The 25,233-nt window shown below is 39.6% G+C and overlaps 1 protein-coding gene across 4 annotated transcripts in view; it reads left to right on the forward strand.

Moving 5' to 3' along the window:
* Positions 1-14,448: 14,448 nt before the first annotated feature.
* The window catches only part of CEP162 (centrosomal protein 162), a 43,749-nt gene continuing 32,964 nt past the window's right edge, over positions 14,449-25,233 (forward strand). For 3 of the 4 annotated variants that reach the window (XM_039729482.1, XM_039729464.1, XM_039729490.1), the window contains exons 1-4: positions 14,449-14,585; positions 15,136-15,312; positions 16,134-16,230; positions 20,870-21,008. In XM_039729482.1, the coding sequence (XP_039585416.1) occupies positions 16,171-16,230; positions 20,870-21,008 (199 nt within the window). In that variant the 5' untranslated portion in view covers positions 14,449-14,585; positions 15,136-15,312; positions 16,134-16,170. Of the gene's footprint in view, positions 14,586-14,615; positions 14,788-15,135; positions 15,313-16,133; positions 16,231-20,869; positions 21,009-25,233 lie in introns of those variants that run through there. The other variant, XM_039729473.1, reaches the window with a different exon arrangement.

A 25,233-nucleotide genomic window follows, 5' to 3' on the forward strand; every position in this document is an offset into this window, starting at 1 on the left:
GCATTGCTGTTCATATCCACATCCAAGCTTGCTGGAGCTTACTGCTGTGTGAAACACCTAGGGCATGATTCAGCTGCCCAAAAATAGGTGTCCTTGCCCTTCAAATGCCCTTCTGTGTCTGAGACATCCCCAGTGGGCTGGCAGACAGGGTGCACAACCCACTGCTCCTCATGTCCCTGCCTCCCCTTCCAGAGCAGCATCCAACTGCCTCGGGGAGGCACACACAAACAGAGGAGCACCACGAGACAGACACCAAAGGCTGAAGCACTGAATCAAATCCTCTACATCTGTGGTGTAAACTTGCTAAGTCCCTTCAGAATCAGGCATTACAGGGACCTATAACAGAATTGTGGCTACAGGGCAAAAGGAATTGTGGGTTTGATGCCCAGGTGGATTGCCATGGCTCCTCACCCGTGGGGAGCAGGAAAAGTTTGGCCCCAGTCAAAGGGATGAGTGGCTTTTGGTTAGTGTTCATACCAACAACACATCATCCGTGAGCTTGTCCAGAAGAATTTCAGCCTGCAGTTCCAGTCAGAGAATCACACACTTATTTTCATTGCACATTCAATCCATATCCCTGTGTTTCCTGAAGCTTTGTCATGCTCGGGTAGACAGAAACTATTCTTTTCACTAATATTTGTATTGTTTCACATCTGGTTCATAATAATTCTCATGCTATTGTCAGTGGAATTGTTCTGCCATTTCCTTTCATGATGTGCTTGATGGCTGCTCTGGAAAACAGTTTATTTACAGGTTCAAGAGGATGCCGTTGGGTGCATTTTCCATTTGGCAAACTACAAAAGTAACATTTACAGTTATAAACACCTGCATAGACTAACACATATGTTGTATAACTTTCTTCACAGAAAGGTATACAGCATAAATGTCATGTAAACAGCTTTCCACAAATCAAAATGAACACAGAAAAAACTCAAGACTCTTAGGGAAATAAAAAAACACAGAACTGAAAGTTTTTCAAAATTTTCATTTCTATTTCTTCCCAATCCTAGTCATGGTTACTTCAGACACTGACTCTTTTGAAAGTAGTGAGTATTGTGTACTCATTTTGTATTCTATTGAAAAACCACAAACTTTCAAAAACACCGATTTTTTTTTTTAATTAGTGATTTTACTTCTTTATCCATTTGCAGAATAGCATCTGGCTGTGAAAATACTCTGTGTTGTGTCCTGCTCTGTGTGGTCCTACAAGAAGTTACAGTGTGCTCTTTTTTGGAGGAAGCTGAGCTCCTTGGTTGAGCCATGTCTAAGTTCTTTCACATTTTGCTGGTTCTGACCTGAAGATCCCCTTGAATTTTTAGGCAGAACAGTGCCCTTGCCCTAAACAGAGCTAATCAGTTTTCAGACCTGTTGTTCAGCTGGAGATCAAATATTAATGGAGTTGATTATGTAATGGTCACTTGTGAATAAAGACTGCTCCACGCCTGACTGTGGGGTTTCCAGAAGATGGTAACAAACCCACAGCTGCCCACAGCAAAAATGCTTGTGAAAAAATTCAGCCCTTACACTTGTAAACCTGACATTAGTGACTGAAATGAATCACTTGTCTGCATATCTCTCAAAAGGGATGGAGATGGCTGTGGGATAGACCTTTCCTGCTCTGATTCAAAGACCAACGTCTCAATTATTTTCCTGGCCCTCACATTCCCAAAGGAACACAACTTTTTCTTCCTGCTCATTGTATGGCTTTCAGTCCTCTTCCATTGACATCCCCAAGGGAAGCTGAGACAAAAGGTCCAAAAAAACTCGTATGTCTGCCTGTGGAGCGTGGGATTCTACTCTGTAGAAATCTCCTGCCTCTGCTCCTGAACACTTCTAGGAGGTGCAAAGCTACTCCAGTGGTGTGGAGAAACAGATCAAAGGACTAGCAATTTATAGCTGTTCATTATGGACAAGGCTGCAGCATGGGCCTCTGGGCAGGGTCTTGGAAAGAACTGATTTAACTTAACTGGTCTCCAGAACTGCCAAGATTATAGAAAAGACCACTGAGACCACTGAAAAATAACAAGATAGAACAAGCCACCTGAGCCCCACACTTCCTAAGCCAGACCTCTGAGAGTTTCTGCGTGTGTCAACCTTTCACAGGCAGTTGGGTACAAATGCTAAGCAAGGAATGTAGGCCTTTGCCAGGAATATGCTTTAGAGAACAGCATGGACAAAGGCTAAGAAAAGCTTTCACAAACAGCACACAAAACAGGAATTAGTGAAATTCCTTTCCCAGCTGTAATTCGCATGTTTTTTAAGCACTATTAACACAGACAAAAACAAATTTTCAGATAGTTTCTGTAATAGCAAAAGAGGTTGCTCTTGTAACAGGTTATGACTCAATGTTTCATTTTGTTTCATGCACTATAACTTACATCCAGCCATCTTCTAGCTGGTTGTCAGCAAGTCCTGACTCCCTTTTAAGCCTCAACCCCTGGCACTCAGAACTAAAGCAGTGAGACCAAGTCCTTAAACTTATCCACTAAATGTGTTGGCTTTGAGAGCTTTCTCCAGAATTATGTCAAGCCTCCATTTATCACCTATCTTCCTACCTCCTGCAAGTGCCTCTATTCACCACATTTTGCATACAGCCTGGGATCTTTCAGAGATCATCATGTAACATATTAAAGCCATTCTAATCTGCTGCTTCACACATAACCCCTCAATCACAGCTCGTGATTCCAACCATCAGGCTTCATAACCTTTGTAGCACATTAGCCAAAAAAAAAAAAAAGAGAGAAAATCCATTTTCATTCTATCTTATCCACAACATGTGCAAATATTACCTCATCCATTCTTGAGCTGGCTCCAGAGATTAACTCAAAGTTGACATGATAGATGTCTAATTTAAAAAATAGTCTGTTTCCTGGCAGTTGATTTTGTTGTCAGTTTTGTTTTAAACTTCAACTTTGGGTCTGACATTGCTACCAGAATTTCATATTTTTAAATACCACTTCACTTTCAAAGGCTGAAGCCAAGGATGATGTCATGTGTGCTAGTAGCTTAGCACATATCTGCAGTGGGAGCTTAAAGATTAAAAAGAAAATTTTCCTTCCAAAAACAAGAGCAGGAAAAAGATTTTTGTAGGAAAGCAACGTGACACTACTTAACCTTCTGATTATGCAAAGCATTACATGAGTGTTTTAATTGAGGGAACATCAATTAAGGAGTTTACTAGGCAGGAAGTGGCTGCTGATGCCTGTGGAAAGCAGTCTGCATGAGGTTTGACGCAGCATCCCTTGAAGTGAATGGAAAGAGTTTTACTGAGCTCAGTGGAGGTACTCTGCATTTGTACTAATGCAATTCCGAGCACAATTTGACCCATGGGGATGCAGGGCACTGGCTAAATGAAAAAATAGCATGAATCCTTTGTTTATGTTACAGAAAAGCTCTTATTGTATGCAATATTACTAAGAAATAAAATATCCTTTGCAGAAACAGTTTGTTCTTCCTAATCCAGTATTATTGTTACGCATGTGTTAAATCATAGGATACACATGGTTGTAAAAGCTGATTTATTAACTAACTAAAAATCAGAGGCACCCACCCAAGTGCCACCCAGCATCTGCTGGGACTAATGTCCCTCAAAAATGTCCCATATGTCAAGAAGGGTATAGGTTCAGAAAAACACTAATCCCAGCTTGTCAAAAGGAGCCAAAGAAAAACAGGTTTAGCTTTATAGACTACAGTATTTTGTTTGTTTTCATTAAACACTCTTACTGATTTTAAACATCTGTATTTGTTAACTCGTCTAGTTCTTTCAAACTTAAGAGTACAAACATTGCCATATGTGCTCACTGCTGGCATTTCTGTTCCCAGTCCTAACACTTGCCTCTAGAGACAGGCTTATCTCTGACAACTCAGTAAACACGGCTCATGATGAAATCTGAACTGTGCAAGGTGGTTTGCTGACTACAGAAGGCAGGAGGGACACGTGGAAATCTCTCTCTCGAAACCCAGGACACCTCCTGCGGCAGCACGGGCTCGGCTGAGGCAGAGCTGACAGACGGGGGACTGCGGGTGGCCGGCTCTGCTGTCGCTGGTCGTTTACTTTCTCATCGCTTGCATTTGCAAGCACAAGCAGGTGGAAAGGTAAACTCCAGTGACTCGCACATCCTGATGCTCTATGATCACATAAGCTGGTTTAAAATGAAAGCAGAAACTCCCCACAGCAAGTTTGCTGACTTTTAACTCGCAGCCGGCCAAGAAGTGGTTTGGCTTCAATATATTAGTACTGCCACAGAAAAGAAATAGACTGCACTTCTTAAAGAGCTCTTTAATCTAACAGAGGGAGTCTCACAAGTTGGAAGGCTCAAGTCAAACACACTTCAGTGCTGAATTAGATGGGTTTTTATCAAAAGAAGTAATCATTATTACTGACTAGAACCAGTTACTAGGGAAAGCATCGTCTTCATGGCTGCCCTCCTAGCAGGTAACTCATGGTCACACAGGTTACCTGTCCCAGTACCACAGTGCTTCCAATGGACATAAGATCAGACCTATCTATTCTGGGAATCCACTAAGCTGTAGATACACAACTCACACTGCCCAGAAGAGTAGGGAAATGACAGTCATGCTTCTTTTTTCACTATGGCATCAACAGAGAAAGCAAATCCCTTAAATTCTGCTCATTTTTGGCAATTTGAACAGCCTGCTCAGGAAAAAATTAAAAAAAAAATAAAATAAAAAAACCCCACCACTTATTTAAGGCATTTCCCATAGACTGCTCTCATTTTGAATATTCAGGCCACTTTTTGCAGCCATTAATTTCAAGCTGATCTCTTACCAAATATTTTTACTTAAGCATTTTTTCTCCTGTGATCAGCTTGTCATATCTAATTTCAATTTCTAATGTATGCTCCCCTGGTATGCATGTAATCTTGAAGGCTGGCCTGGAATTATCCAACCTAATTCTTGGCAGAAAATTTCCAGCAGCATGGAAATGGGCACCTCTTTTGAAATTATTCTTAGCTTTGTTTCTTAGGTAGTTTGCACCTTCACACAGAGTCCATAGATACTGACATTAAACATTTGTCTATATTTAGAATCAGGGGAACGTGTGTGCCTTTTGTCCTCAATGCCTGTCCCCTCTGCATTCCAGATCTATATTTCATACTATGCCTTTGCTAAACTGTGTCCACGTTGTAGAGACACAAGCCCATGTTCACCTCTTCTGCTTCATTCTCTGTGATCCAGGGAACCCCTCACTCCTTGAGACAGGGGATGAAATGCCCATACATGAGACCATGTGTGTGCACATGTGTATGTTCATGGACACACACTCACTCTTTAATGACATGCAGCATCTCTGCCTGCCTCTCTCCAGCAGATGACACTGGAAATAGTGATCCTATATAAAGGCTGGGGAAGTAGCAGCAGAGAAAAGGGGTGGTAGGCATGTGTATACATACATTTCTTCAAAGGAAAAGAGGAATGGTTAGAGGAATATATATAAGGTTTTTAAATGGAAAACCAGAGAAAAAAGGCAATGGGAAGTTTATAAGTTTACTTGTCAAAGGCAGAGGACACAGACAAAGTAGGTTTGTGAATATGGAACTGGGGACTGCTTCTGCTGTTCATGTGCAAGTGTTTACATACGCTGGAATAAGGGAGAAGCATGGTGCAAATACAGAAAAACCTCTCCTGATCATCTCTGAACACATCCCACGTGAATCCAACAGCAGCTGGATGAGGCAACTAACAGAAGATGAGGTCAAGCAAGAGATATGATACAGTCTTGGTTAGGTGAACACTTCCCAGAGACAGGAATCCAGTGTTAGGTGAGGTGCTTTACAGTCCTTCAGAAGTCAAGTAAACAATCCGTCAGAGACACTGAACATCACCACTGCTGCTAGAGACTTTCTGAAGCCTCGTTCAACATTTCACTAACAAAAGTGTATGAAATTGTCTCTTCTACCCTTGTACTTCACTACAGGAGGCACCAGCAACATGAGCTGATCAGAGAATGGTTTCATGTATGTGGAGTCGTTATCTTTTTCGTGTTCCTCCTTTTCCTGCAGCATCCCTTTCACTCCATCCTTCATTAGCCCCCATGACAATTAACTTTTGGCACATCAGTAAGAATGTGTATGTTAATCTGATTAGACACAAAGTTCCCTAAAGAGGAAAAACAGCACCTGATGACAGTATCTAAAGTTTCTAGGCAATGAAATATACCAAGAAATCTTTCTTCTCTGGGTGTGGACTGTGTGTTGTATAACTTTCTGAAATGAGGGACAGGTGTCTGAGAATACTACTGCAAATGAAACATACAGGGGATTCTAATTCATATCACCTTGCTGAATTTGCACCTCTTTCCAAGCCCAGCTATTGGGTGGGTTTTATCGTTCATTACATTTTGAACTCGCCACTGTGAAGATCAAATAAGCAGCCAGTCATCAATTAACTTCCCAGAGCATATACTTCAATATTCACAACACATATGCATTGCAGCCATAAAGGGGGGTGGTGAGGGCTGGTGGTGTGGGGGGTGCTGGGGGGTGTGCACACATGTAGAAGGATCCAGGGAATGGGCCACTCAGTTAACACACAAGTTTCCAAACATGTGGATTATACACGCTTCTACTTCTTTTCCCCACATCTTTCACTCCAAATGCAGGCAGACACACATACAAACACGTGCTCACCTTTGATATAAAATTGGGCCTGGCCCTTGCTGTGAATGTAATTTTCTTCTGCTCAGTGGCTCTCTTAAATGCTTTTCTGTAAATGGTCTGAGGGGGCCACCAGGTAAGGGAATTTTGGCCCACCATGTTTTAAACCTCATTGCACATTAGAGCCAGAAGCAGCAATAGCTTCTCATTGTAAATTGTGCCTGTTATTGTAATTTATCAGGATCAAACAGTTGCTGGCAGTCCTTTCCATAATATCCAGTTTCAGTGTCTATATCAGCATCGAGCAAAATCAAACATGGCTTGCGAACAGAGGTTTAGTGATAAATAAATCACTCAGGGAGCTTTAAAGAAACAACTCTTCAGACACACCAATGTTATGGTACTTGTCTTTATTTCTCTTCCAGCTTTCCTTTCTTTTCTTTTCTTTCTTTTTTTTTTTTTTAATTTGATTCACACAGTTCAGATGACATGTGTTTTGCCTTATTCAGCCATTTGGAGTACAGGTGCATGACTGTGTTTTTGATGGAGTGTTGCTATTCTGGAGTGCTCCATCCAAAACACAATCCCACACATGTAATCCAAACTGCAGAAGATGAGTCAACCATCTTCTCTTTTCCATGATAATTAGACTTTTTTTTCATTCAGAGTTACATAGTTATTAGTTGCAGATGCTATGCTTGAACAATATTGTTGAATCTTAAAAGGCTTTCACACCATGCTATTTTATCCCTCAGAGCAGACGAAATGAACAAAAAGTCCAAGCTTATCCAACATTAAATTAAATCACTTAAAATATTATTACACTGTGAGACAATTGTGACACCTAAATACCTTTAGTATACATGTAAAAATCATAGCCTAATATTCAATTAAATATATATACAGCAGCTTGCCAGGGAACGTTTGTCATAATTAAGTGATTCGTGGAACAGCAGCTTCCAGCCTTACTAATCCAGGCAGGCCACACATCTAAGTGTCTTTTCTTTGAAAACATTTCCCAGTTTCTTATCACATTAAGAAAATGACCGTTCCCAGAAGCCTGAAATAACAAAGAAACCTCAGTAGGTTTTAAATCCTTAAGCTAGGTATTATTTTCCAGACAAATAATTGCAAAAGGCTGTTTTCACAGGTCTTAATATACACTGTCTGAACCCAGGGATTGCTGGTGTTTATTTCTGGTACCTTAGGAGCTAATAGGTGATTAGTGGGGTAGATATGGAGAGAAAGAGAAGACACAGGAGAACAGGTGTCATGGTCCTTTGAGGCTAAGCATTAAGGACTATTTTAGTCCCGTGACAAGCTGATCTCTTAGCATTTTTGGTACTAGGTGGGTGGTAGACAGACACCAAAGGTTCTAATGCTGGAAATCCCTAAGTAATGACAGGTCCCTAAAGCACTGTTTATAGAGGAAAAAAAAAATAAATAAATCTGTCTGTCCAGATTTGAATTCCAGAGTACTGAGGTTTTCTATTCCATAGTCCCTATCTGGCTGGCTCTTGTTTCATGTACACAGAACATCAGTTTAGATTATCTTTTTTTCCAGGTAAGGACAAATTAAACCAAAAAGCAGGAGACACATGCTGACTCCAGAAAGTTTGCTTCACCTGGTGCAGAATGAAACCTCCTTATACCAGCACAAGGCAACAAAGGCATTGTGCCAGAAATGTGCTCAAGGTGAGGGGCCTGCACCTACCTGAAATGTCCCTGAGCAGAGCTGGGAATGTAGCTACAGAGAAGGAAACCTCAGATTTCCCTGACTTTCTCCTCCCCCATCTCTGTACCAACAGCATCTGTATAAACAGCATGGGACTGGGTCCTCTGTCTCCACGAGTGAGAAGATGACAAGAGAGACAGCTACATTAAGTTGACAAAACATGTAAACTGCTTCTCACAGAGAACAGACTTGTAATAGTCACCCTGTCCCCCCTCATCAATACTGGTTAACACATCCCAGGGTTTTGTTATTGCATATTAACCCAGTTTTGAGGAGGTTATTCCTTCACTGGCCAAATACAAAAAGGGGTATCCATGTCCACTTATCTGTCTTTTTTCCCATTCATCAAGGGGAAAAGTCTTCCTATACATTCACCTGGACAGTCTACAGATCAGCTGGTGGAGCATAACTTGTATAGGTAACAATTCCTGGCAAGAATCTGATTTTTCCCCCTCAAGCTTTTAAGATCTGATGGTCAATTCCCTGCACAGGAATATAAGACTGAACCTCACAGAGAGATGTCAAAGAAAATTAAAAACTGTGGAGTAGATAATTTTCTGATGAAATTACAATGAGAAAAAACTTGAGGAGAAAGGTAATAGGGATAAATTTCACACTCCAGCTCTCCTGCCCAAACGTACACTGTAACTAGCTTTAGCCTGATGAAAAATACCACTTACAAGCCCCTTAGTTCACACATGAACACCCTCAGTCTGGCACAGGGGGCTGAGCCCCTGGAACAGTGCAAACTAGTATTGGATTAGCATTGGTTATCACACCTGTATGCACCTCCTGTTCCACACCACGTCTGTCCCATGCGAGACAGACCTGGAGTTTCCACAGGAATGCCACAGTTACATGCAGGGAAAGAGCAGTTTGGAGGGACTTTTCTTATATGACTCTAATATGAGGAAAAAGCACATTCCTCAGCTGCAGGACTAGCTTGGGACACACCTAGCAGTGGGCTTCAAACAGGTAACACTCCCAGTCTTTGACACAGACAAAGCTCGACATTGTGGATGCACAGCAACTTCAAAAACATTTTGACTGATTTTCCTGAGGAAGTGCACAAATCTCTTTTGATCTCTTCCAACTCAAAATATGCATCCTACACTGAATGAAGGGAAGCACAATCCTTGGCTGAGTGGGTGTTTCAGGTTTCCACCCCTCCAATAACTGATAATTAAAATCAAGCCTCCCAAAAAACTGAACACCTCCCATTTACACTAATCACAACAGTTTGATTCTTTTTCTGCACAATACGATAAAATGTGCTGTTATGACTAGCTGTACTTTAGTGGAAAAATTCCCTGTGTCTATCCCCAAGCTACCTAACTTTCTGAGGAAAACACTGAAAATTGCAAATCTGTCCCTTAAGATCTCACACAGTTTCTATACCAACAAATCTAATTGCACTTGCCACATTGTACTTCTTCAGATACTTATCTGAAGAGAAATTATGTTCCCCTAAATCAGCTTTTTAATATAAACACACATGCATGTGCTGTTTATTGTACTTTAAAAATAAAATTTAAAAAAAAAGTGGAGCCTAGAGAAAGTTTTTCAAACTGCATTTGGAGAGTGACCTAAGATGTGGGAAAGTTGTCTAATGCTTATGTTATTTTTTTCACCCACTTTTGAGTGCTTTGAGGCTACATTTCCCCTGAGTTATGACAGATATTGCCACCCACCTTAGTTCTTCCTGCCTCTGCCCTAACAGAACCTCTTTGTTGTTTTATCTAATCAGATTCAGAGGCCCTGCTAGAGTTGGCTCTTTCAGACTGTTCAAAGCGGTTATATTTCTTATTTCCCAGGCTTCAGAAGAACTAAAAATAACCAAGTGAAAATCTGAAATGCAAAGCTAACATTCCCGCCAGTGCTAGGCAGATATGTTGTCAGGATCAACGAAAGATGTTACAGTTCTGAAAAATTTTAATAAATCAGAATACTTAATTTTTCTCTTCAGAATTTTCTGAGTTTGATCCTTCCTAAGCCACCAAGAAATTTTTATAAAAATATTTACATTAACTTTTTCTGAACAGAACACATGCAGTGTGTTTTCACACAAAGAGAAAAACTTACTACAAAACTTTCTATATGCAAAGGAGAATATTCAAGGCAGATGAGGGTTTGCAGTTCAAATGATCTTAGGTGGAAGCAACTCAAATTGTTTCTCCAGTCCCACAGAGTAGGAATTGTAAGCATGTTGCCCGATGCCAAGAGCTGAGAATTTTCACTGGCGAAGAAGGACCTACAGTGGGCACAGGGCAGCATCATTGGAGTAAATCAAAAGTGCTACAGTTAGTCAAACCAGCCATGTTTGTACCTACCTTTGCATAATAATTTTCCCAGGATTTCTCAAAAGCAACAGAAGGGATTTTGCTCCACTGGCTGGATTACACAGTGGAGCAATGTTTTCCAACAAGTTTATAGAGAATCAGAAAAAGAAAGAAAAAGCAGTGTTAAATGTTGGAAAATACATTTTAATCTGACAGAGTGATAAGCACCTTTAATTACTGACTGCAAACAATCACCCTCTTGAAAGAATTTTTAATTGCTTACAGTTGCTGGTGATAGGAGAGTTTCCTCTATAATGGTGAAGAATTTATTCCTGCAGCCAGTAATTACAGCAACTTTGCACTCTTCCACACAAACTGAAAACTTGGCAGTACAGGGCACAACATTAAGGCAATTAAACATTTACACAAATAAGCCAGAGGGAGGATCCATTTTCAAAAAGCATGAGAAACAGTGCGTGTCTGCTAACTTCCAGAAAACGGGAAATGGCCAGCAACAGCCCAGCTTCCAAACTCCAAACTTTGCCGCTCCCTTCAAAGGATGCAAGAAGAAATAAGATTTGTGACCAGTCTGAGTCTCTGGAATAATCTGAAACATGACACAGAATTTAGTTCTCAGCCTGTAGAGAAAATTCATGATGGAAAAAACCATACAGTGAGACGCTGAGTTCAGGCTACTGTAACTGAATCAACCAAAATTCCAGCCTTTGGGATCTGAGGACTTGTTATCGGTGACAGATCAAAATGAGACCTGCAGCGAACCAAAAGTGAAAGCATTAAAAATGCTCTTTTAAACTACAATTCTAGTTATGTGAATTATTTTGTAAGTAATCCTAATTTTACTACCATTTTCTCTCACATGGAACACAGTTCCACACAATTCTTTATGTTTTCTGTGCAATTTCTAGTTATGGAAGGCTTTACTTCTTTTGGATGTGCATGCTGGAAAGAGTTTTTATTGCATTGTCACTTAAGGAAGTCTCATTACGGTGAGCATACACAGAGAATGCAATTTTAACTTTAGTCCATCACTGTTTGTTTCTTTTTGATTCAGTAGGAAACTGTTAGCCTTAAAAAAACATAACCAAGAATATGATTAAATATTTATTATCATAATCTCGTATTTCACATATTTGCAGGCTCAGAACTGAAATACTATCTGATGCAATGCTTCAGCCAAAGTGAATATGGCAGAGGTTTTTGGTTTTTATTTGGTATCTTTTTCTCCACTGATTTTATGGACGATGCAAAACTGAAATTAGACAACGGAATAGAAATATGCATATTTTATTCCTTTTAATTTTGCCACTGATCTTTGGAAATTACTATAATAATCCATGAAGCCTCATATTTTTGCTGTTTAGCAAGAAAAACATATGTACCATGTGTGCACATGCCACATATTCAAATGAGAAGCCAATGACTACAGCGGGAAAATCTGGCTTCATAGAAGCCAAAAAAGGCTTCCCACCCATGTCAGCAGAGCCTGAAATTTACCTTATAATTTGGGGCTCTGTCCAGCAGGATCTATTTTAGCATTTGCATCCATCCTTCTGCTTTATTAGCACTGCTGCCCACATTGCCATGATCCTGGCTGAAATTCATGGCTAGCCCCCCTCTCCCATTTCTTAACTTCTGTTGTTAAGAGCTCTTGAGAGAATTGCTCCAACTGGTTGGCATTAGAAGGAAATGAAAATCTTTTAAGTGGCTATTGTGCATGTTATTTGAATGCACTGGATGACATTTCAACACCAGGCAATGCCTCCTCTCCACCACAGTCGTCAAGAGTGGTTTAGGTTTTTTTCTTTCCCATATGGGCACTGAGGTTTCCAAGAGCATTGATCCCTCTGCACATTTTTCTATACTTTGTACAAGGCTCTTTGAACATATTTCGGCAAACAGAAAAGCTTCAATGTGCAACAGTTTTTAGCAGCTTGAAGGACTGAGCCCTTGATGTGATTATTTGATCATATATGAAGTAACTCTCATGATCAATGAATGATGTCACAGCTATCACTTTGAAGTTAATAGTAAAATTTGCATTGGCTTAAATCTGAGCAGGATCAAGGCATGAAGCATGACTGACATTCTTTTAATTAATTTCCATATTTCTTTTCAAATTCCCGTGCCTCACTCCATGCTTTTTCACGCAACAAGAGAAAAGAGTAAATGTTGGAAATTGATGTTTTCACCATCAGTGGGCCGTCGTGTGTAACAAATTGTTCTACTATATTAGCTTATGTGGGCTTTCTGTCCTTGATCAGCTCCCACATTTCCCACAGACAGCAGCAGAAGTTGCACATAAAGATGAAAAAAATACTTTGCAAATGGAAACATAATACCCCATCTGCAGACAATAGGCCTGATTGAAAGAAGGGCTGCAGCACCTTTAGCAAAGTAATTCCTATAGACTTGTGTGGAAAACACAGAGCCCACATTTCTTTGCTTCTTTGAATTTAAATATAATTTATACTAGCATTAAAAAATCTGGGATACATAAAGGCCATATTGGAAGCACTGTCTTTATCTCCCAAGCTAACAGGAAATGAGAGGCAGTAATAGGACTTTAACTGGTTTCTCACTTGCAATGAGTATCCAAACACTCGTTGAAGAAAACTTCCTTTCAAAATCTTTTCGTTCCAAGTCTGCTGAACAGAGAATCAAAACGTGTGTGTGTGTGTGCGTGTGTGAACAATGTCCATTTGTATTCTTAAGTGAACTTGTTTTATTTTGCCATTTACTAAATGCTGGCATAAAAATTCCTGAAGCAACGTGACTCTCACAACAAACACAACTGACAGACCCTCGCTGGAGAGCACATGCAAGCACAGACTGCAATTGTTCTGTGGTTATTCGAGAGGCAGTGGTCAGGGAAACAGGGGTCATTAATTTCCCTGCGTGTTTTAAACATTTCCAGAGATGTGCTAAAACGCATTAAAAGCACAACGGCCAACATCTAAGGCTGAAGCATTAGGAAAACTTTAGAAAGGGATTTCTGTGAAAAAGCAAGAAGGGATGCTTTGAGTTTGACCCTTGCATTAGGGAATTAAACACACTTTTAACCCTTTCCTTGTTGCTTTTCCGGAAGAACAGTTGCACGACTTCTGGAGAAGCGCTTGGGGTGGGAAGGAAACCTGCTGCGACCGTGCGGCCGCGGGGCGGGGGAGCCGCCAAGGGCCTTCGGGGCGCGCTCAGGGGGTGCCAGCGTGAGGCCAGGCTGGTCCCGGAACGCCCGGACATGGAAATCCCCCAACCCCAGGCTGGTCCCGGAACGCCCGGACATGAAACCCCCGCACCCCAGGCTGGTCCCTGAACGCTCGGACATGAAACCCCCGCACCCCAGGCTGGTTCCTGAACGCTCGGACATGAAATCCCCTCAGCCCCGCCCGCCCTGACCGCTCAGGGACCACCCCCACCCGCCAGGGGGCGCGCTCCGCACGCCGGCGCCTCCCGCCAGCGCCGCCCGTCAGTGGCGTCCGGGCCCGTCCCCGTCCGCGTCCCGGTCCCCTCGCGTGTCCCGCGGAGGACATGGCACCCCGGCCCGTCCCCTCCCGTCCCGCGGGTCGCCCCCGTGCCGTGTGTGCCGCGGCGGGGCGGGCGGAGCGGCGGGAAGCTGGTGGATTTGGCGGAATCACGTGGCGCGGTCCCCGCTGGCGGGCGGGACGGTGGCCGGGAGGGTTTCCCGGGCAACCGCGCCGCCGGCGAGCGGGGCGGCCGTGGCGGAGCGGGCCCGGCGCCCGCAGCAGCGCTCGGCTCCGAGCCGCGGCCAGTTCCCTCTCCCCTGCTCCCCGGGGCGCCCGTCGGGCCCTGGAGCCGAGCCGAGCCCTGCCCGCCCGTCCCCGAGCCCCCGCGCTGCCGTGCGCCAGCCGCGCGTGTGCTCCAGGGACAGCCGGAGGAGGAGGAAGAGGATCAGGTCGCGGCTGGGATGATGAAAAGGTTACGTGAAATGTGTTAGGCTGTTTAAGGTTTCCTCCATCCCCGTGGTTTAGCCATACCTCCCCAAAACTTCCGCTTTTTGCGCTGTGTTGTAGCATATATCGCAGCAAGTGCCGCCTTTGTTTTGAGCATAATGTCATTTGTGAGCCGCCAGGTTCACTAAGAAGAGATGAAGATATGCCTGAAAAGTATATTTGCTAAGGTTAATGTTTGCCTATGATCTTCTGTTACCGAAATTGTAAACATGTTTGTTGTCCTTTAAGTTACATATTGTTAGTTTTTTATAAAAGATGTAATTACAGGGTAGCCAGAAGAAAGCCGTCATTCTAATGTAGGAAGAAGTAAAGATAATGTCAGGAGAATCACTTTATTTTTCTGGCAAGGCTAGAATTAAATATTCCCCACTTGCTAAAGTAGCTGGCACAGTTAGTAAATTGCTAAAGCATCCTATGTTTAACATCGAGTGTTCTTTGATGTGAAAGTATAAAAGGATACTGGATTATGTGTGCCCTGAGAGGTAACATTCTTAATCTCCTTACCATGTTTTCAGAGATATTGTCCAAATGCTTACATAAGGATATCGTGCTGAACTCAACGCCTGGGCAGTCTGCTGTATAACTTCTTTTTTTTAACTGCCAAAGCCAAAGTGTCGGGTGGTCTGTGGATGGATAAGGAGTGAAAGCAGGAAACAGTTGTCACAACTCGCCTGTCAAAATCAATTTACTAGGTAGGTAACAGTCCTGTGTACTGAGTGGGCTCCATACTGGGAGAAGTTTTATTTAATGGTAAAAGCACTTTTGCAAATGTTTAGCCCTTTTATGTTTACATCACACTTCTCGGGCTGGAAGATGATAGTGCAGTTTAATGCTGCCATGCATATGCAGTTTTGAAGGCAGCCATATGTGCTGAGCAGTGTGATACACAAAAGCTTTGCAGCCTTTTGGTTGTTGGACGTATTTCATACCTGAGGAGTTGATGCAGACTTAGGGGAAGGAGAGGGGGGCAAGTGTCATTGGCTTTCTGTGTCAGGGCAGATCAAACCAAACGCCATTCCCTAACCTTAAAAAGATTTACGTGTATTTATTGTTTACTAAATCCAAAGCACAGCAGAGATGATGAAACAAAACTAACAGTGCCAGATGTCCCCAGTGTTGGAGTAGTAACACAGAAAGTAATCAAAAACCCTTAAAATGGAAATATTACTGCAGCAGATTCTCATTAGATTATTAACAAAATGCTTGGATTGCTAAGAGAGCTGGTTTTTGAAGAAAAATGTAAAGATGCTGGAGTGAGTCATATTTTATTTTCCCCTCAAAGTTTAAATGCTGAAGCTGGTGTTTTGTAAGGCATTTGGGTGATCTAGGTAGATTTCGCTGATTGTCTCATTCAGTAAATAGTTTTATATTGGGTATGAAGGAGGATAGTGTTTGTCATCTGTCAGTTTTGGATTGGGGTTTTTCTTGCTTATAGCTCTATTCAAGCAAATCATTAGGTTACATCAATTTCAGAATGCATTTAATTAACTAAAGTTTAAATTTTTGGTTTTAGACTCAGTTGTTTGGAAGGTAAAACCCAGCTGCAAATTATGGCTCATCGATTTTCAAAGGAAGAATTAGATGAACAGTTTGAAGAGTTTCTGAAAGAGGTATGTTTGAGAGCAAGGTCACATCCCTATTCTCTATTAAAAATGGGGAAAATTGATTGTGGAAGAATATGAAATTTAAGATTCAGCTCTCCTTTTGTTACATAATTAACATAGCTGTCTTATCTATGGGTCTTGATTGCTAAGCTAAATTCATACTATTTTGCTGTATTGAAATCAAGAGAACAGTTTTGTAATTAAATAAATATTTTGTCATTGCCTGGTTATATCTTCAGAAAGAGCCCTTGGTTCTTGATTTTTGTTTCAGCTTTATTGTTGGTGCTACTTAGTACCAGAAGTTTCAAATTGATGTATAATTGAAAATGAGGTAAAAAATCTGCCTGTATATAAACACAAGCTACGTTTGTAAAATTTCTGTATTTTTCTGTGCAGTGCTTACTCTCACTGAATTATATTTAAAAATTCTTGTATAAAATGAAGTATGTTGTAATGATTTAAAAATTTGAATTAGATTCCTTTAATTCCTCATGGTGCTTCATGGTTTTGAGTACTGGCAAAATCATGCAAGTCTGTGGCTTGTGACTTAAGGTAAGAATAATCAGACATGATCTAAATGCCCTGACTAGGTATGATTTTTCCAATGCAAAGACCTGTAATTTCAGAACCTGACCTCTGATCTGTAAGAACACAGTGTGGTAACCCTAAAACATTAATACTGCTACATAAGGCCTTTACTAGATTTTAATTCTGTATATAAGCATAACTGATGATGGCAGAGAATATTTCTGGAGTCTCTGTTATATGTAATGTAGGCTTGAAATTTTTTCTAAGTAGAGGCTGTGTTACAATTTAATGACTTGTGAAAAGTAATTTAATTTAATGATGTAACTAAGTTAGCACTCTTGAACTCTCTGAAATTTTTAATGTTAGTAAAATTAGAAAACTAGTCTTTGCATTTCCTTCAAAATTTTTTACTTACTGTTATTGCAAAGGGAGTTGCTTTGGGGAGGAGAAAGAACTTTTAATCTTTTATTTGTTGTACACATCTGTCAAAACTCAGCATGTGATTGCTTCTGGTATTTTATTCCTCATTTGACATGCTCTTCTTCCTCCTCAGCTATTGCCCACATTGAGAATGCCTGTTTAAAAAAAAAAATCAGAGTAACTATTGAATTATTCTAAGTGGCATTTGGAATGTCCCAGAGAATGTAACTGTAACAATTCACGTCTTCATTTTTTTAATAATTTCAATCCAAAACTGTTTCCAAACTGTTAATCCAGTTATTAAAAATATGCATTGTGTTTTTTGCCAGCTAGATACAGACCCAAATGACAATGATGTTATCTACTCTCTGTTATTTTTACACAGGCAACTTCTGCTATGTCCTTCTCCTTGCTTAGGTTTTTTATAAAAAGAGTTTGGCCTTTTAATATTAGAAAGATGAGAAACTGATGTGCTCCATTTCTTGAATCTCTCTGTAGGTGATATTTGTGTTGAGAGCGTCACAGCGGGTGGGGAATAGTAAAATCTGTTTCTCAGTAGTTTGGGGAAGACTTCATATTGTTTAAGCAAATCTTTCAAAGAGGAAATGGAGCAGGATTTTTCCCTTTTAAATAACTCTTAATGAATCTGTGTTTGGGGTGAGCTGTGTATGTATGTTTGTGATTAAAACATGAAGTTAAAAGGAAGACTGTATATACAGCTGGATGATGCAGGTCTAGTATGAGGATTAATCTAAGTCTTGTAGTATATACACTGAACTTTAAAAGCTATCAGTGGATTTTCTAGACTATTATCATTATACAGAAGGAAACACAAATGTGTAATAACGACTGCATGTAGGATAAATCCTTTAATGATTCCCTCTGCCTGGTCATGCTTATTCCCAGCCCCTTGCCAAGACACCCTGTTGTAATCCATAATTCTTCCTGTAATCCTTCCTCCTCCACTGTCTGTGTTCCTGTGGTCCATGCACTCCTCACCATCAGTGTCATGTTTTGGTGTGCTTCCTCCTGTTGTCAATTGGATTGCCCTTAAGCATCATCTGTCACACTGGTTTAGCTGCAGGTTTTCAGTGTTTGCTGTGTTGGCTGTGCCGTTCTCTTGGGATGTGCAATGGGAGGAAGTCTTTCTAATGCACAGTGCTTCAATTAATTGAATTAATTGGTCTTTTTTTGGTGACTTAAAGCAATGTTGTGAAAAAGCTGTTGTGTGCTTCTAGTATTTTCAGTTGACCTTTGTTCTACTTGATATTCATGGATACTTGAGAAGGAAAACTTTCAAAAGGAAAGGCTAAATCATCCTTGTTAGAATATCTGTAGAATGGCATCTGGAAGAGAAACACCACACATTAGCCATGTTAGAGGAGCATTTTAAGTTTTTATTAAAATATCAAATAGATTAACATATTATTGTGTAATAAAAGCATATTTTGAAGTAGACTTATTTAATTAAAAAATACTGGTATCATGAATTAATCAGGACAATTGGTCATGAAAGTCTGAGTAGTTTAGATCAAATTCTGTATTACCTATTGTCATAGGTTGAGGGAACTTTTTACAGTTCCTTCACATGCAAAGGAGGTGGTAAGCTGATGATGTGCCATGTAGTTGTTCTAGGTCATAACACTGCCTCTTTAGGCTTTTATTAATGTTGAGATTAAACAACTGACACTTCTGGTGTGTCTGTGTTCCTGAAAGGCTGAGGCTGTCTTATGGAGGAGGGGAAGGAAGAAATTGGTGCCACTTACTGGTGCTGAAGAGTCATTACGAGTCCAGAATTTGATTGATGATTGATTGATTGATTGATTTACCTTTTTTCAAAGGAAGGAAAAAAAATCTGGAAGTTTTGCTGTTGAGACAACTGACGTGTTGGGAAAAGCGCACCAGTATTTTTGTGTCAGCATTACTCTCCCAGCTGCTGCAGCTTTACTGGCTGCAGTTGACAAGATGGCTGGACATGGAAAATTTCCAGAATTTGAGCACAGCCTGTGGGAGTTGCAGGTTCTTTAGTTACAATCCACTAAGGAGCATGAGCATTCACTGAAGTTCTGCCTGCAGAGCAGAGGATACTGTTAGTTGTAAAAGAAACAGCAAGTGATAACAGAGCTTGCATCAAACACCTGTCAGTGCTTCCAGCTAGCAGGAGACAGTCTGACCTTTGGGGACAATGGCACTAGTACTTGTGACTAGTGTCAGGAAATTGTTATTAATGGGATATTTATTAGAAATCTAAAGCTGTTTTGTTCTATGTCACAGAGCCAACTTAGAGAAATTGCAATACATCCTGTTGTCTAGCAGTTTCCTAATGTATTAAAATTGTGGTTTTTTAAAATGCAAGGCTCAGAGCACTTCTTTTTTTCTGAGATGTGTGACAGATATTTAGTTTTCTCTAGTGAAACTGAAAGCTCTAAAGATGTTCTTGATCAGAGATACTAATGAGAATATTTTATTGCAATTATTTTTTTCTTAAATTATTGTTTTATATAATTGGTATTTGATTTTTAAATGAAGAAGAAGTTGAAGTTTTAGTCATATAGTAAAACTAGGCTTTTATGGCAGTGTTTTTAATGTAATAGGAGGCAGTGGATTGCAGAGACTTGTTTTGCTAAAACATTCCCTTGTGTTTTACATGGTAAGTATCCACAATCCTGTTGCCTCTGATATTGGGTTTATACCATCAGATTTTTTTATTTGTGACTATTAAAAAAGTGAAGCTTTTGAAATTTTTCCATGTGATGCATTTCATATGTGAATCCTTTGTTTCTTATCATTTATGGCTTTTACTAATTCTGTGCATCATGTTCTCTAAGACACTTTAGGACATTTGGTTTTAACAGTTGTAGCTGAAAATTTAGGTTAAAAGGATTCCATTCCCCTTAACCTCAGTTTGCTTCACAAAGAATGTGTAGAACATAACGTTGCAGTGCAGTATTGTAATGAATATTTCCTTATTCAGTATGTGGATAGTTAATTGTGACTCTGAGCCTGCTGTAGGCCACAAAGAGCTTTATTAAAGGAAAGGAGCAGAGGTTAGTTGTCTTTTCCTTCCTGTTACTTATCAGTAATTTAAATTCATATGGTGTCCATACTCAGATTTTTTTTCCATTGATTTAAGCCATCAGTCAAAATCAGCATGGATGACTAACACACATGAAAGTTTAATACACATTTGGGTAGGAATGGCTCTGGCATTTCTATTATATTCCATGAATACAAAGTATAAAATTAATTTCTGAAATAAGATTTTCTGGCAGCTAGAATGTTGCTAGTGCACAGTTATTTTTAGCATATTAATAATAATGTTCACGTACAAAGCAAGGACAAGGTGAAATTGTTTCTGCTCTACTTCATTATCTTCAGGGATATAGTCAGGGTTTTGGTTCTTAAATGTCTTAACTAATTGAAAAAGAGCTGATTATGCTGTTCATTTGAACATACATTCTCTGAAGCAATCAACCTTTAATATATCCAAATTCTGGCAATGGGATTATTAAAATATACAGTATTATGCCATATGAATATAGTTATTTTTTCTTAATCAGTTTTGTCATGCATATACAAAAAAATGCAAAGAGTGGAGAGTAATGAGAGGTATCTGGACTCTGAAGTCCAGAACTGAGTGGCTGAAACAATGTAAAAATGTAAAAGCCCTCTTTAATCTTGCATGCAATTGATTCAGTCTCTTTCAGATGATTCACTTGAAAGTTCAAAGAAAAAGTCCAGCATTCTTGAGAAATTGGGACAGCCCAGGAAAAAAGAAAAGAAGAAAAAGGATTCAGTGCCCTGGTGGTTATCTGAGGAAGACTCGGATGATGGTGGTAAATTTAGTTTTGCAATGTTTTGGCCACAGGGGGTCAGGCTAGTTCTTTATCATACAGCATGTTAGGCCCGGTTTGGGATTAAGTTGATGCCACTCAAGTGTTTTAGAGTTTGTAAAGCATAAAAGTCAAGTAGAATTGTATTTTTAATGGTTCATATTCAAGCTGCATGCAAGCTGTCTGATGGGTTTTTTTCTGTAGTTTTTGAATTAATAAAACTTGTAAAAAATAAGCACATTATAAATAGTAAAATAGTTAGAAAATACAAGTTAAGAACTTACAGAAATATTGGTATATGTGTTTTGTAGCCAACCTGTTCTTTATACTGACTTTTTATAGCTTTCTGTTTTTAAAACTGTACTGGAAAAAGACCAGTTTGTATAAATGTATGCTGACTGCAACATTTGTAGTAGGTTGGAAAAGCACAAAGAAAGAAAAACTTTTCAACACCAGCTGAATCCAAGATGTATGTCTTCAGTATTCTCAACATTTCCCTTGCCAAGAGCTGTGGCTCAAGGCGAAATGGGCTGTGATGACATGATTGCTGGTTCAGTATTGACACGGTCACATAGTTCTGGAAGAAAATATATAATTGTTTGCAAGCTTTCCACCTCTATTTTTTTTTAAATTTCTACATTGTATTCTTGTTGGGTAGTAAAACCTATAGTAGGATATAATTGTTTCCAAGCTTTCCACCTCTATGTTTTTAATTTCTACATTGTATTCTTGTTGGGTAGTAAAACCTATAGTAGTGAATTTCCACAGCATTTTTGCCTCTTCTTCAGTGGTTTCTTAATTTTCATTATTTGTATTAATTGTAAGTGGACCTTAACAGAAAGGTACAAAAATCTTTTTTTTTCATCTGACAGAGTTAAAATACTGCTGGTAGTCTCAGATTTTCAGACTAGCTGTCAGTGTTATCTTAGTGAGGAGTCAAATCCTAGTCAGCAGTTGTGCCATTTGGGCTTAATCCTTATAGGTGGTACCTGGACTTCTTATCTGTGTTGGCCTTTTAAGATGTTGATTTAAAACTCCGATGGATATGAGAAAGTTCTTATCAGGTGGTTATGAGATATGATGATTTCCTTACAGCTTTTCAAATAATGTACGGATGGAGTGTTCTTGCTGGGCAATGTGAGAATTAAGAGGTTACCATAACCTCATTTTTCTACATACTATCAAAGAAAATTCTGATGACTTAAGAAGCTCAGCATGTTTCCGTGGTTTTTCCAAGATACTTGAGGCAACCCAGCTTTGATACTTCTTATGGTAGAAAATACACTGAAATAGATTCATAAACGGCAGGGTTATTACAATCTTTAGAGAACAGTGCTTGTGTGGATTAAGTAAAACTCAAAACAGAATCACAAGAAAAAATATGATTATACTGAGATGTTCTATCCAAACATTTTCCACCACTGTCTTTTTTAAAATTAAGAATATCTTATCAGTTGTGCAGGTTAACTAGAGGTAAGGCTGTTAGAACTGGAACAAACTTAATCTACAATTTACTGATGTGTGAAATATCTGGTAAACTTTTCAAGGTTTCTCTTAAGAAAAGCTTCTCATTTAACAGAAAAACATTCAGAAGGTGAGCCTACCCAGTTTTGCCAGTATGGAATCAATTTACATGCAAAAGAAGCTAGCCTGTTCATATTCATACTGTTGATGACGGGCTGATTTTTGGGGTTTTTTTGGAGGGAATTGAAAGTAATCTGTGTGTAATGCATTTTGCCTCCAAGATCCAGCATGTTGGCAGTTGGACATAACAAAGCTGAGAATATAGGAGTGAACGCCCAATGTGCTAGATCCATGCACAGAATTCTTCCCTGAGGACCATTTTTGCCTGGCAGATTATTCGTTTTATTTTATTTACTGCTCTGTCACCACTGCATAGAATACCACACTCATGGAGCAGATGCAATAAGCCATACCCCACCTACTGCTTTAATATTGCCAAGCACAGGGGCCTTTAATTTCCACTAGAGGCCCTTCCTCTTTCTGTCTTGGCAAGAAGGTGGTAACTCCAAGGTTGTGGCATCCCATGAGGAAAGGGATATATTTGTCACACTGGACACTTGCAAATGGTAGCAGTTGCAAAATGTGTGCTATGATGAATGCCTTTCTGCAAGGTAAGGTCTAGTTGTAGGGCAATTAACTTAGAGTCAAAAGAGAGCCATTTGCAGAGACCAACTTGGCCACCTTTCGGATAAATTGAGTTTTCCTCTGCAGTTTTATGTGGCTATGATTTTACTTCATGTATTTTTGGAGTTTTAAAATGACAGGTCATGTGACTGTAAGGAATTCAGTGTGGATAGATTTCCAGAACTGCTCATGTTTCCCTTTGTTTGCCTCGTGTGCTTCCAAGTACTTTGTCAAATACCATTTTGCCATGTCTAATATTCTCAGTGTGTCTATGTTGTGTGGTGTGCTGCTCAGACCTATTAAAAGTGGATGGTGGCACAGCAACATTGCAATGTAAGTTACTGCTCTGGATGACTGAGATGATGATTTAGACTTGTGGTTCTTTGTGAGGTTATATGTAAACATCTCCTAAATAGCAAAATAATTTCTTATGGGAGAAAATAACACTGCTGTGATGCTAACAAACATGAAAGTAAGCTGAATTTAATTTCAGGAAAGTGTAATGTCAGAATGCTTCAAAATTTTTTTCGAGACCGTTGTGTGACCCTTGGTAACCCTTGTGTGTCAAAAATTTTTGGAGACCCTTGTGTGTCAATACCCTAGGCTTGAACCTTCATGTTGGTTGCAGACAGGACATAGTCAATAGACTACCAGCTAATAGAATTAGTGTTTTTAAAGTTGTTTTATCATCATGAATCAAACTTATATAAATGCTTAAACCCTACCTTCACCCATAGTGTGGCACTGCATTAATTACAAATGGGTGCTCCATATGTATAAGTTGATGTCTTTGGGTGTGACTGTTAAGAGATAACATTATCTGAAGAAAGCCTGGATAATCAGCTTGTGATATTAGCTGATGTGTTGCTTGCAGTTTGAGGTTTTGATTTTGCATTACTTCATTATCTATATCATGCTTTCTTGAGAGACAAAGAGAAGAAGATTAAATATGTGCTCTACACTTACTTGTTATCTGTCCTTTTTTTTTTCTCCAAGGCATCTTGTTACAGAAGTGCCAGGAAACAGGTAGAGAGTTAAACTAATAGCCTGTTTCACTGAGAAGTGTAAACTACATTTTAAAATAACTCCACGAGTTGTTCTAGGCATGTTTAAACTGTTTGTTCTTCAGCTTTAAACTGAAATGTGCAAATTTTGATTCAAGACGCTGTCTTCCATATTGGACAGGTTGGAGACCTAGGTGATGCCCTTTCTGCTTGCTTTTGTGATTAAAATGATAAAAGAAATTGGATTCTAAGAATTCCTGTCCTGTCTTCCTTGCATGTCTGTTCCTCTGTTTGTCTTTTCAAGATTTTCAAATAAAATTTGTTAAAGTGAGAAAAGAGAAGAAACTGACAGAAAGCCATGCTGAAGTAGTGGAAAATACTGAGCAAAAGAGTTCCCATTCAGATGCCCAGTCTGGTATTTGATTAAATATTTTTGATGTATTTATTCAGTATCAGCCTTGTATTACTAGTGTGTTCCCTGTAGAAAATCCTTAGCAAACTGTCCTTTTGACCAAGCTGCCACATACTTCTTTTATCATTTTCAGAAGAAACTAATGATTGTAATTTTTGCTCAGTTGTTGTAGCATCATTATCACTACATATAGTGATGTAGTAGTGATCCCAGTGTTTAATGTCAGCCTGGGGAAAGGGGGAAATAACTTCAAAAATCTGAATAAAAAGCTCTCAAAAAGACAACAAAAAGACCTGTACTAAGCACGCCTTTAGTAAATAGAAAGTATCTTACACTTCCTGCATTTCATACTTGAGAAATATTAATATTCATTGTTCTACTTGTTTCATTTCAAAGACAGCATATAAGCATTTTACTTATTTTCTATTTATGTGGGTTTTTTTCCTTTGCTGACATCTGGTCTGGTTTGTGCATGCTGCCCCTGGAATGGAAACAGCAGTTGGTATAAATTAAAAACTTAAATTGTTTAATCTGCAGGATTATTTTAGTCAGTGTAACTTTAGATTCAGCATTTTATGTGAGTCATTTTGTTAACTGAAAAGAAACTCCAGCAAATAAGTAGGAATTATAACCATTGATCCATTAAATACTTCTGTGTAAAAGA

Source organism: Passer montanus, unplaced genomic scaffold (assembly GCF_014805655.1).
Source record: "Passer montanus isolate IOZ18808 unplaced genomic scaffold, ASM1480565v1 scaffold11, whole genome shotgun sequence".
NCBI lineage: Eukaryota > Metazoa > Chordata > Aves > Passeriformes > Passeridae > Passer > Passer montanus.